The sequence below is a fragment of the Balaenoptera ricei genome, chromosome 2 (assembly GCF_028023285.1).
Source record: "Balaenoptera ricei isolate mBalRic1 chromosome 2, mBalRic1.hap2, whole genome shotgun sequence".
NCBI lineage: Eukaryota > Metazoa > Chordata > Mammalia > Artiodactyla > Balaenopteridae > Balaenoptera > Balaenoptera ricei.
Genome location: NC_082640.1, coordinates 103697145 through 103710162, shown reverse-complemented (window position 1 = coordinate 103710162; position 13018 = coordinate 103697145). Strand labels below are relative to the sequence as shown.

General features: G+C 39.3%; 1 protein-coding gene across 4 annotated transcripts in view; it reads right to left on the bottom strand.

Moving 5' to 3' along the window:
* The window catches only part of INO80 (INO80 complex ATPase subunit), a 130340-nt gene that overhangs the window by 83496 nt on the left and 33826 nt on the right, over positions 1–13018 (bottom strand). For all 4 annotated transcript variants that reach the window (XM_059913583.1, XM_059913579.1, XM_059913581.1 and 1 more), the window contains exons 7-9: positions 12623–12837; positions 4024–4077; positions 2197–2400 (exon numbers count right to left, since the gene is read on the bottom strand). In XM_059913583.1, coding sequence (XP_059769566.1) covers positions 2197–2400; positions 4024–4077; positions 12623–12837 — 473 coding nt within the window. The remainder of the gene's footprint in view (positions 1–2196; positions 2401–4023; positions 4078–12622; positions 12838–13018) is intronic.

The following is a 13018-nucleotide window of genomic DNA, read 5'->3' as shown; positions in this document are numbered from 1 at the left end:
GAACTATTTTATAATAAAATTCATATGAAGTATACTTGATTTATCCTTGATCCACCTCCACAAAAGAAAAACAACAATAAAATAAGGAACATGGCCAGGAAGGACATAAGTCCCAAAGTATGCTACACAAAACTAGGCTTTCTCCTTAAGGTTTTATAACACTTTAGCCAAATTCAGATTAGAAAAAAAAATCTGAAAGTTTGAGAGAAAACTGATTTATTTTCATAAAGGATACAGATGTTCATGTTCTAAAGCTAAAGTACTGACAAGAAAACCTTTCTCGGAATTTCCCTGGTGGTCCAGTGGTTCAGACTCCGTGCTTCCACTGCAGGGGGCACGGGTTCATTCCCTGGTGGGGGAACTAAGATACCGCAAAAGGCGCGGTGCGGCCAAAAATTAAAAGAAAACCTTTCTAAATTAAACCATAAAAAGTAACATTTCCTTTAACCTTAAGGAAGTCAACTACTATGTGTCTAAATGAAGAAGGCAAATTAAGGGAACAAGGATACATCAAAAATGTCTTAATTCAAAAATTCAGGGCTTCCCTGGTGGCGCAGTGGTTGAGAATCTGCCTGCCAATACAGGGGACATGGGCTCGAGCCCTGGTCTGGGAAGATCCCACATGCCGCGGAGCGACTAGGCCCGTGAGCCACAACTATTGAGCCTGCGCATCTGGAGTCTGTGCTCCGCAACAAGAGAGGCTGCGATAGTGAGAGGCCCGCGCACCGCGATGAAGAGTGGCCCCCGCTTGCCGCAACTAGAGAAAGCCCTCGCACAGAAACGAAGACCCAACACAGCCAAAAATAAATGAAAAAATAAATAAATTAATTAACTTAAAAAAAAAAATTCAGAGAAAAAGACACATAAGTCAACATAATCACAGATGAAAGTCTCATCAGTTAGCTATCAACATAATTGAGAGAATGTCTCACAAACCTAGATCATAAGCCAAGTCAGTTTCAAAACTTCAAGATCTGTGACTAACTCAAATGCCTCTAAACTCAGTGAGCAAATATTTCCATTAGCATCAAAAGTTTACTAACTCAATAATATGTTTATCTTCCATGCAAAGAAACAAGTCACCCAGGGACTTAAGAGAACTGGGCAAAATCCATATTCCCTCTCAAAGGCATGAGACAGGAGGGAAGACCAAAAACTCAAAAGAGTCTCCATGGCTCTGCTTTGACAGGAGTACTACCTATACCCGAAAGAAAACATTCAATCCTCTGATTCCCTTCCTTCTCCAGACCTCAACTGTCCTTCCACTCATCCCAATGGGCTTACCAATGGCAACATAATATCTCTGTCCTCTTAATCTCTCCTCTTGCTTCCCTGAATAATACTCTCAGCTGATATCAAGCTTAGCAAGAGAACTGACTGCAAGTTAAAACAGAAAAGTAGGTGGCAGCAGGTGGGGAGGGGGGGGGGGTGTCTCAGAAAACTGAGCTAGTTGTCCATTGTCCCTATCTGGCCCTAAATTTGGCAACCAGCCCTCATCTTCCAACAAATCGAAATTACAGCCAGCATCTGGAACCAAGCCCAGATAAGCTCTAAGCTGTTTTTTCTTTCATTCCTTTTGTTTTTTTTGTGGGGGGAGGCTGGGGAAGGGTGTCCTCCAGAAATATTCAAAAGAATAAGGCTACAAAGAATAGAGGAAATGGGGACTTCCCTGGTGGCGCAGTGGTTACGAATCCGCCTGCCAATGCAGGGGACACACGTTCGAGCCCTGGTCTGGGAAGATCCCACATGCCGCGGAGCAACAAAGCCCGTGCGCCACAACTACTGAAGCTCACACGCCTAGAGCCCATGCTCTGCAACAAGAGAAGCCACTGCAATGAGAAGCCCGCGCACCCCAACGAAGAGTGGCCCCCACTTGCTGCAACTAGAGAAAGCCCACGTTCAGCAACGAAGACCCAACACAGCCAAAAATAAATAAAATTTAAAAAAAAAAAAAAAAAAAAAAAAAAGAAGAGAGGAAATGAGCATAGAAGAGAGGTGAAGGCCAGGGAGAGGGCCTTACTAAAAGAATAAAAACAGAACTGATTTACTGGACTAAAATCACTATACTCAAAGTTATGTCTTAAAATATTTTTTCAACCATTTCATTGGTTAGATTTATAACTTATGAAATGCTAACCCATCTCTTAATATGGCTGCAGCAATTATGGTTTTCAAAATTTCATGCTATTGCCCTACCTCCCGCATTTCTTCATCCAACTTCCGCTGCTCCAAGGCTTCCTTCTCTGCACGTTTGCGGTGTTCCTTCTCCACCTTCTCATACTTCTTCCAGTATAGAAGCATTTCCTTGGTGAGGCGGCGAGCACGAGGTAAGGTCTCCTTACAGTTTTTCTGGGCCTGCAAGGCGGCTCGACGCACCTCCTTCATGCATTGGTGGGCGAGCTGCAAGTGACAACAATGTTATCACAATGGAGGAGGACCAACACTGGGGCCAGTTCTCCCTGGACTCTAAACCACAGCATCCCTCAACCTGTTCAGGGCATATAGTCCTCCTATGGCCACATCTCTTTCTCCCTAATCTGATTAACATCTCTATACAGTCCTGTGAGCCAGTCCCAGGCCACAAAGTAATATCAGGGATGAGAAATCTAAAGACACATTGCCTGAGAAGATGAAAAAAAAGTATAATAACCTAAGATGTTCTGGGAAGTTTTGAAGTATTATCATACACATTAATAATAAAAGCCTTCAGGAAGTCCCTGGCGGTCTAGTGGTTAGGGCTTTGCATACTCACTGCTAAGGGCCCGGGGGTTCAATCCTTGGTTGGGAAACTAAAATCCCACAAGCCGTGTGGCGTGGCCAAAAAAATTTTTTTAATAATAATAATAATAATAGCTGTCAGTGTTTATCATATGCTAGGCACCATTCTAAGCTTAACATATATTAAACTAACTCATTCTCCACAAAAACCCTATGAAGTTGATATTTTATATATAGATGAGGAAATGAGGATGAGTAACTAGCCCAGGGAAACACAACTAGTAAGGTTACCTCATCTAATTCTCACAATACCCAAAGAAAGTTGCGTTAATTCCCTCTAAGGGAAAGTATTAATACCATCATTTCTTAGATGAAGAGACTGAGCACAGGATGACTGCATGATCTGCCCAAGGAATTAACAGTAGGCTATGGTCTTACCCCCAAAAATCTGAAAACCAGAAATGCGAGGAAGAGCAATTTTATTTTTAAAATAGATTGAAAAAGAAACGAAATTGAGTTATTTGTAGTGAGGTGGATGGACCTAAAGTCTGTCATACAGAGTGAAGTCAGAAAGAGAGAAACAAATACTGTATGCTAACACATATATATGGAATCTAAAAAAAAAAATAAAAAAGGTTCTAACAAACCTAGGGGCAGGACAGGAATAAAGATGCAGACGTCACCACCTAGAGGGGTGGGATAGCGAGGGTGGGAGGGAGGGAGATGCAAGAGGGAAGAGATATGGAGACATATGTATATGTCTAACTGATTCACTTTGTTATAAAGCAGAAACTGACACACCATTGTAAAGCAATTATACTCCAATAAAGATGTTTAAAAAAAAAAAAAGACGCAGATGTATAGAATGGACTTGAGGACACGGGGCGGGGGAAAGGTAAGCTAGGACGAAGTGAGAGAGTAGCATTGACATATATACACTACCAAATGTAAAAGAGATAGCTAGTGGGAAGCAGCTGCATTGCACAGGGAGATCAGCTCGGTGCTTTGTGACCACCTAGGGGGTGGGATAAGGAGGGTGGGAGGGAGACGCAAGAGGGAGGGGATATGGGGATATATGTATATGTATAGCTGATTCACTTTGTTATACTGCAGAAACTACACAACATTGTAAAGCAATTATACTCCAATAAAGATGTTTAAAAAAAAGATTGAGAACATTTAGAAACTCTCTTAAGTACTATTAGATTAAGTATCAACAGGTCACAGGAGACAAGAGCAGCAACCATAGATCTAAATAATAAGAACACATTCCAGCAAAACATAAAATGGGAAATATAATCGTACCTTGCGGCTATTGGTGAGAAACAGGTTACGAGCTGAAGCTTTCTGCTTGTTGGCCTAAAATAGTTAAAAACAATACTTCATTTAGGATTCTTTTTTGAAATAAGATTGTGTAGACTGGCACCGTACTTTACTGATCTCCTCAAAGATTAAAAAATAAAATGCCAAACCAAGCGTAGTCAAAATACATTACTTCTTTCAATTAAAATAAAATACATTACTTCTAAGAGTCACCCAAATGTACCAACTCAGAACAACACATAAAGCTCCTAAAGCCTCATTAAAAAAAATAAACTGGTGTTGTATCTGCCTTAAATTGAGTCTTCTGTATCCTTCTGGAAAAAATTTAAGCTATATTTAAGGCTTGAAGTGAACGAGGAAAATGTAACAACATACCCTAATCCTAGCACCACCCTGATTAGAACACACTGCTTTCTAGGGTCAATATGCAAAGAAGCTGAGACAGCAGGGCACGCAGATACAAAAATCATTAGGAGAAAGGTAAACTAGCTTCTTAGTTTGTGATTCTAACCCTACCTCCAGCCAAGGCAAACCCACTGCCACTATTACTTAATTTCTACCACCACTTGACCTCACCTTCTTGAAGAAAAATTCCGAGGCAGACCTAACACAAGATGACTCAGCAGCCCACAACCAAGTCTCAAGCTGCTTATTATGTCTACCACTTCACTTAAAAAAAACTAGCTTCAATAAAGAAACCTGATTTTAACCATGATGGTCCATTTATTTGATGTGGGAAAGAAGAGGCAGAGCTGAGTGGCTCTCTGACTATTAAAGAAATCTCCCCCAGACTGTAAAGAAACAATGGGTGTGAAGTTATACAAAGGGCCTGAAAGCCATTTCTATAATAATCCCACCTCAGACTGTCTGATTAAGGGAATTTTTAGGGCTTTTAACAAAAACGTTCTCTAATTCTAAAGCAACTACTGCCACTTTAAAGATAAAAATCTCAAATATTCCCACTGAATTCCTTATCATCAGAGGGCATCATCTGAAGCCACTTCACCAAGTATGAAACAAGTTTTTCTGTAACTTTTCCCATCATGAATGTTCATACAAAGTCAACAGGCACATGAAAAGGTGCTCAACATCACTAATTATCACAGAAATTCAGTCAAAACAAAAATGAGATATCACCTCACACCTGTCAGAATGGCTACCATCAAGAGGACCACAAATAAATGTTGGAGAGGATATGGAGAAAGGGAACCCTAGCACACTGCTGGTGGAAATGTAAATTGGTACAGCCACTATGGAAAACAGTATGGAGGGCCCTCAAAAAACTAAAAATAGAACTACCATATCATCCAGCAATTCCACCCCTGGGTATACATCCAAAGAAAACGAAAACACTAAGTCAAAAAGATACATGCACCCCAATGCTCATAGTAGCACTATTTAAAATAGCCAAGATATGGAAGCAACCTAAGTGTCCAACAACAGATGAATGAATAAAGAAGATGTGATACATACACACACACACCCCGGAATATTACTCAGCCATAAAAAAGAATGAAATTCTGCCATTTGCAACAACATGGATGGACCTAGAGGGTATTATGCTTAGTGAAATAAGTCAGAGAAAGACAAATACTGTATGTTATCACTTACATGTAGAATATAAGAAATAAAACAAACAAATGAATATAACAAACCAGAAACAGTCTCATAGATATAGAGAACAAACGAGTGGTTGCTAGTGGGAAGGGGGAAGAGAGGGAACAAGATAGAGGTATGGGATTAACAGGTACAAACTACTATGTATAAAAAATAAATAAACAACAAGGATATATTGTATAGCACAGAGAACTTAGCCAATATTTTATAATAACTTTAAATGGAGTATAATGTATAAAACTTTTGAATCACTATGCTGTACACCTAACATTATAAATCAACTATATCTCAATTAAAAAAAAAGAATGCTCAAACACATACTCTCTCTCCAGAAATATTTATTAATTGCTATGGAGGGAGGGGAAGTAATTGCACAGTACAGAGGCACCATCATACTAAGGGATCAAAGCTAATATCACTATATAGGGACAGATGTGTCAAGTGCCTCCTGATGAGATATGTCAAGAACATATCACTCTCTAGTAATATTGCCAAAAATGCATAATTCAAATCTAATCCCAAGGAAACATCACACAAACCCAAATTCAAAAATATTCTACAGAATGGTATACTCTTAAAAATAACAATGTCAGGAAAGATGAAAGCTAAGGAATTGTTTCAGAATAAAGGAGATTAATGAGACATGATAATTAAATGCAACATGTAGTCCTAGATTGATTCAGAGGTGGGGAAAGTGCTATAAAGGACATTATTGAAACAAGTGATGAAATATGAAAACCTATGGGTCAGATAATAATTTTTAATACTGCACTGTGGTTATGCACTAGATGATTTCCTTTTTCTTCGGAAACACACAATTATTAGGAGTAAATTTAGCACAAAATCTCAAACTAACCCTTAAAATGAGTGAGAAAAAAAGTATGCATTTATATGGCAAAAGCAAATGAGGCAAACAGGTGCTAAATACGAGTAAAAGATACATGGCAGTTCCTTGCATTATTCTTGCCATATTTTTTCTTTTTTTAAATTTTTAATTAATTTATTTATCTATTTTTTGGCTGCGTTGGGTCTTTGTTGCTGTGCGTGGGCTTTCTCTAGTTGGATCATATGGTAGTTCTATTTTTAGTTTTCTGAGGGATCTCCATACCAATTTACATTCCCACCAACAGTGTGCTAGGGTTCCTTCTTCCCCACATCCTCTCCAACATTTGTTATTTGTGGTCCTTCTGATTAACAGCCATTCTGACAGGTGTGAGGTGATATCTCATTTTTGTTTTGATTTGCATTTCTCTGATGATTAGCAATGTTGAATATCTTTTCACGTACGTGTTAACCATCTACATGTCTTCTTTGGAAAAGTGTGTATTCAAGTCTTCTGGCCATTTTCTGATTAGGTTGCTTTTTTGATACTGAGTTGTATGAGCTGTTTATATATTTTGCATATAAATCCTTGCCAGTCATACCATTTGCAAATATCTTCTCTCATTCTATACATTATCTTTTTGTTCTGTCAATGGTTTTCCTTGCTGGGCAAAACCTTTTACATTTAACTAGGTCCCATTTGTTTACTTTTGCTTTTATTTCTTCTTTTGCCTCAAGAGACAGATCCAAAGAAATACTGCTACAATTTATGTCAAAGGTTGTTCTGCCTATGTTTTCTTCCAGGAGTTTCATGGTTTCAGATCTTATCAGATCTTCTCAGGTCCTTAATCCAGTTTGAGTTTATTTTTGTATACAGTGTGAGGAAACTGAACTAACTTTAGAGTTATGGAAAACATGCAAAAAATAGTAGAGTTCCCTTACTACTCCCCACCCCCGCTTTCCCTAATTTTAGCAACTTATATAACCATAGTGCAATTATTAAGAAAGGAAATTAACTGCCCTCTAGAGCCCATGAGCCACAACTACTGAAGCCCGTGAGCCACATCTACTGAAGACCGCACGCCACAACTACTGAAGCCCATGTGCCTAGAGCCCATGCTCTGCCACAAGAGAATCTACCGCAATGAGAAGCCCACGCACTGCAACAAAGAGTAGCCCCCACTCACCACAACTAAAGAAAGCCCATGCAGCAACGAAGAGCCAATGCAGCCAAAAATAAATTAATTAATTAATTAAAGTTCCCTTTAAAAAATAATAAATAAATAAAAAGTGATGCTTCTCGACACTTACGAATTAAAAAAAAAAAAAAAAAAAAAGCAAGGAAATTAACACCAGTAAAGTATTAACCAAATTATATATAGGTCTTATTTGAATGTCAACAACTTTTCCACTAATATCCTTTCACTGTTCCAGGATCCTACACAGGATCTCACAATGCGTTCATTTAGTTGTTCTTCTCCTTAATCTCTTCCCGTATGTAACATTTCCTCAGTCCTTCTCTTTCATGTCCTTGACACTTTTGAAAAGCACCAATCAGTTATTCTGTAAAGTGTCCCAAAATGTGTGGTTTTCCGGTTTTTCCTCATGATGGGAATGACATCGTTTACTACGGCAAGAATACCAGAGAAATGATGTTTTGATGATGTGCTCCTCTCAGTGCATCACATCAAGGAGTTCATGATATCAAAATTTATATTACTAGTGATGTTTACTTTGATCATTTGGTTAAGGTGCACTCTGCCAATTTTGAAGCTATGCAACTTCTGCTTCTCCTTTAACTTTTGCCCTCTAATTTTAGCATTCATAAATGTAGTCTGCAACAATTATTACTGTGGTGTTTGCATAAGGATAATTTTATTTCCTTCTTTCCTTCTACACTTACTAACCGGAATTCCTACTGAAAGGAAGAGTTGTTCCTTCTACACTTTGTCTATTCAAGTATTTACTTATAACAGTATGGACTGACAATATTTCTTTTATTCTATGGGTCAAAATCCAGTATTATTCTTATTTATTTTGTTGCTCAAATTATTCTAACTTTGGCCACGAGGCGCTCCTTCAGGTTGGCTCCTGTGTTCTTTTGAGAAGCCCCACCTCCCCCCGATCTTTCTTCAGAACTTCTTTACTTTCTGGCACCACTTTAAAATGTTTTTCATTTTGTCTTTGGCTGCGCTGCACGGCTTGCGGGATTTTAGTTCCCTGACCAGGGATTGAACCCGGGCCCCGGCAGTGAAAGCAACAAGTCCTAACCACTGGACCGCCAGAAAATTCCCTAAGGTTCATTCTGTATTTTCCCTGCTGAGTTCTGGAATAAGGTACTTCTTCAAGGAGCCTTGGTTCCTCTTATTAGAGAATAAAAGTTGTTTAGAAATCAAGACCCAGGGACTTCCCTGGTGGTGCAGTGGTTAAGAATCCACCTGCCAATGCAGGGGACATGGGTTCGATCCCTGGTCTGGGGAAGATGCCACATGCCACAGAGCAACTAAACCCGTGCGCCACAACTACTGAAGCCCGTGCACCTAGAGCCCGTGCTCCGCGACAAGAGAAGCCACTGCAATGAGAAGCCCGCGCACTGTGACGAAGAGTAGCCCCCGCCCTCCGCAACTAGAGAAAGCCCGCTCGCAGCAACGAAGATGCAACACAACCAAAAATAAATAAGTAAGTAACTAAGTAAGTAAGAAATCAAAACCTGGTTGCTAGATATCTTCGTTGTTACTGGGGTGTCACTGCTTCTAGGCCCTCTCAGCAAACAGAACCAGAAAAAATATACATATGCATGCTAATCCATGCATACACACCCAAGTATATTTCAGTTATCTATCTGTATGTGTGTATATATATATAAAACCATGCATTTATACTGATACCTCTGATCCCAGTCAAACTTCATGGGCTTCATTTTAGCTTTCCCCTTCTCCTTACTTATTAACTTCTTTCTCCAGCAGTGAGAAACTGGCTCATCTACAATATATTTACTTATTTGTTCATTCCTAGTATACACATAAAGTAGTTTCAAAATTGCTAACCTATTCATTCCCCTAAGAGAAACACTTTTACTATGTCAATCATGGCATTTACGCATAGTTCCATCAGTCTTTAGCCTTACATATCCAATCAAAATAACGTTCTCCTCAGTTACTTAGATGAGTTCTTTCTTCCCCACTCCCTGCAACTTGATCATGTTACTCATTTCTAATACAGTTAAGTTCATTTGTTCCTACTTTTATTCCATTTTGACCACACATCGCCCCAACCTCCCTCTCCACCCACATCCCGGTTGGTTTAATATTGGAGGTATATCAGAAATCTGTGAAACATTACTATGGTTCTAAAAGTCAGCCTTATACAAAATATACTCAAAGACTCCTTCCTTCTCATCCTTGCTACCCTGTTCCCATTCCTTCCCTCCTTTCTACCCTTTCCCCACTTGCCCTCTATAAGGAATCAATCACTTTAACTGCTGGTTCATCCTTCTTGAATTTCTTTTGAACGAATGAGCAGGTATTTGTGTATTTTCTTGTATTCCCTCTATTCTTACATGAAGGGTATACTTACTTTTTTGTGTTTTGCCTCTTTCACTTAACTGTATGTCCTCGAAATTACCATATCAGTTCAGGGAGGTCTTCCTCGTTCTTTATTTTTAACAGCAGTATAATAATCCACTGGACAGATCTACCATCGTTTAATTCAAGCCCCATATATGACCATTTAGATTGTTTCTGTTATTTCACAATTACACATAATGCTACAATGAATAACCTTGTTTACATGTATTTTTTTATGGTTGCTTTAGCTTTAAGGTAGATTCCTAGAACTGGTAGTGCTGATTTTAAAGGTAAGTGCATCTGTAGATTGCTAGGTGTTGCCAACTTTCCCTGCAACACAGTCCTAATTTGTATTCCTATCAGTAATGTATGCGAGCACCTGCTTCCCCACAGGCTCCTTAACAGAATGTGTTGTCATATTTTTAAATTTCTGCCAGTGTGATAGGTGACAAATGGCGTCTAAGTGTTATTTTAATTTGTACTACCCCAATTATGAGAGACTTTGACCCTTTTTAATATGTTTGAGAGCCATTTTTGTATCTTTCTTTGCTAATTGTCTATTTTGACATTTTCCCATTTGTCTACTGAATCTGTGGTCATTTGTCCCTCCATTTTTTTAAAAAATATTTATTTATTTTGGCTGCACTGGGTCTCAGTTGCGGCATGCAGGATCTTCGTTGTGGTATGTTTAGTTGTGGCATGTGGGGTCTTTAGTTGTGGCATGCGGGCTTCTTAGTTGTGGCATGTGAACTCTTAGTTGTGGCATGCATGTGGGATCCAGTTCCCCGACCAGGGATTGAATCCGAGTCCCCTGCATTGGGAGCACAGAGTCTTACCCACTGGACCACCAGGGAAGTCCCTGCCCCTCAATTTTTAACAGTTCTTTCTATATTATTAGAGGTAACAGCCCTTTGACTGTAGTATTCAATGTAAATAATGGGGACTTCCCTGGTGGCGCAGTGGTTAAGAATACGCCTGCCAATGCAGGGGACATGGGTTCAAGCCCTGGTCCGGGAAGATCGCACATGCAGCGGAGCAACTAAGCCTGTGTGCCACAACTACTGAAGCCCGCGCGCCTAGAGCCCGTGCTCCGCAAAACGAGAAGCCACTGCAATGAGAGGCCCACACACCGCAACAAAGAGTAGCCCCTGCTCGCCGCAACTAGAGAAAGCCCACATGCAGCAGCAAAGACCCAACACAGCCAAAATTGAATTTAAAAAATAAAAAAATTTAAAAAATAAAAAAATAATATCCCCCAGTTTGTCAGTTGTCTTTTGTCATGCAAAAATTTATTTTTATGTGGCCAAATTTAAGAGTATTTTCTTTTATTACCTCTGGATGTTGAATCATAGTTAGAAACTCCTTTCCTACCCAAATATTAGATAGAAATGCAGTCGTTTTATTCTAATATTTGTATGATTTCTTTTTTTTACATTGAGATGCCAAATCCATTTGGAGTATATGTGTGAGATACAGACCTAATTTTACCTTTTTCAAAATGGCTATCTAGTTGTCCCAACACCATTTATTAAAGGTACTACTAGTCTATCTGCCTATTCATGTGTCAGTACCACACTGTTCTAACTGTAGAGATTTTATAGTATGTTTTAATGTTTGGGAAGGCTTTTTTTACTGTTTCCCTAGCAATTCTCACATATTGACTTTTTCCACATTGAGTTTAGAATCATCTTCTTTAATTCATAAAATATCCTGTTCATATGTCTATTAAGATTGCACTCAATTTATAATGAAGCAATTAACTGGGTAAAATGCAAACCACTGGTGAATCTAAGTAAAGAGTATAAGGGGATTTCCTTGGTGGTCCAGTGGTTAAGAACTGGTCTTGCAATGCAGGGGACGCCGGTACGATCCCTGGTCGGGGAACTAAGACACCACATGCCTCGGGGCAACTAAGCCCACACGCCACAACTAGAGAGCCCGCGTGCAGCAACTACAGAGCCCATGCGCTCTGGAGCCCGCACGCCACAACTAGAGAGAAGCCCGCGCACCACAACAAAGATCCCGCGTGCTGCAACTAAGACCCGACACAGCCATAAATAAACAAATAAATAAATAAATAGGGTATACAGACATTATTCCTGCAGCTTTTAAGTTTGAAATTAGTATATCAAAATAAAACATTCAAGAAAATTAAAAGAGCAAAATGAATGCTTATACATGTTTTTCCTAAATCATTCACATTTTCTTCTAATACCTGTGATTATTCAGTAACATCCAAATGTTTATAAAGTGTAAGAAACACATGTCCATCATTTTAATTTCCTGCATTATGACCTATCAATTTGCTGTCAAATCTCTATTTCTTTATGTAAGAAAACTGCATTCCTCAAAGAGGTTTCCCTCCATTTTTTTGGCCAAGGAGCATAACACAACGATTATCTCGTGTATTTTGATCAAATTCTAGAAAATCAGTTAACTGAAGAGAGTACTATTCAGGATTTTCCTAATTCCAAAAGATTAGTTTTCTTTCTGAACCCTGTGAAAGTACCTAGCTCTCACAGCTTCTCTTTGGAGGGCAGGCAGAGAAAACATTCTATCTGGAGGCACTCACTTACCTTTGGTAGTTCCTTTTTCACAATGCTGAGCCATACTTTCCTGCGACGAGCATTGAGCTGCTCAATGGATAAGTGCTTCTTCTTGGTGCCAGGAGGAGGTGCATCATGAGAGAACTTGGCAAACACTTTGGTCTGGTGGTGGTGGCGACGAGGGGATTCTTCAGAGGAAAGTTCTTCATCTCTTCGCCTTTTCTTCTTCACTTTTTTCAACTTAGCTGCAAAGGAGACAGACTCTCAGAAGGTTTCATTTCTTCCTTTCCACAGGAGAAAGTCACAAAACAACCTCATCACTTTAAGAAAAATCAAGGTTCTTTTCTCATTCCACTGAGACTGGCAATGTTTTTCCTTTTATCTATTCAGGTCCATGAATATTCCACAAAGAAGCTAACACTACCT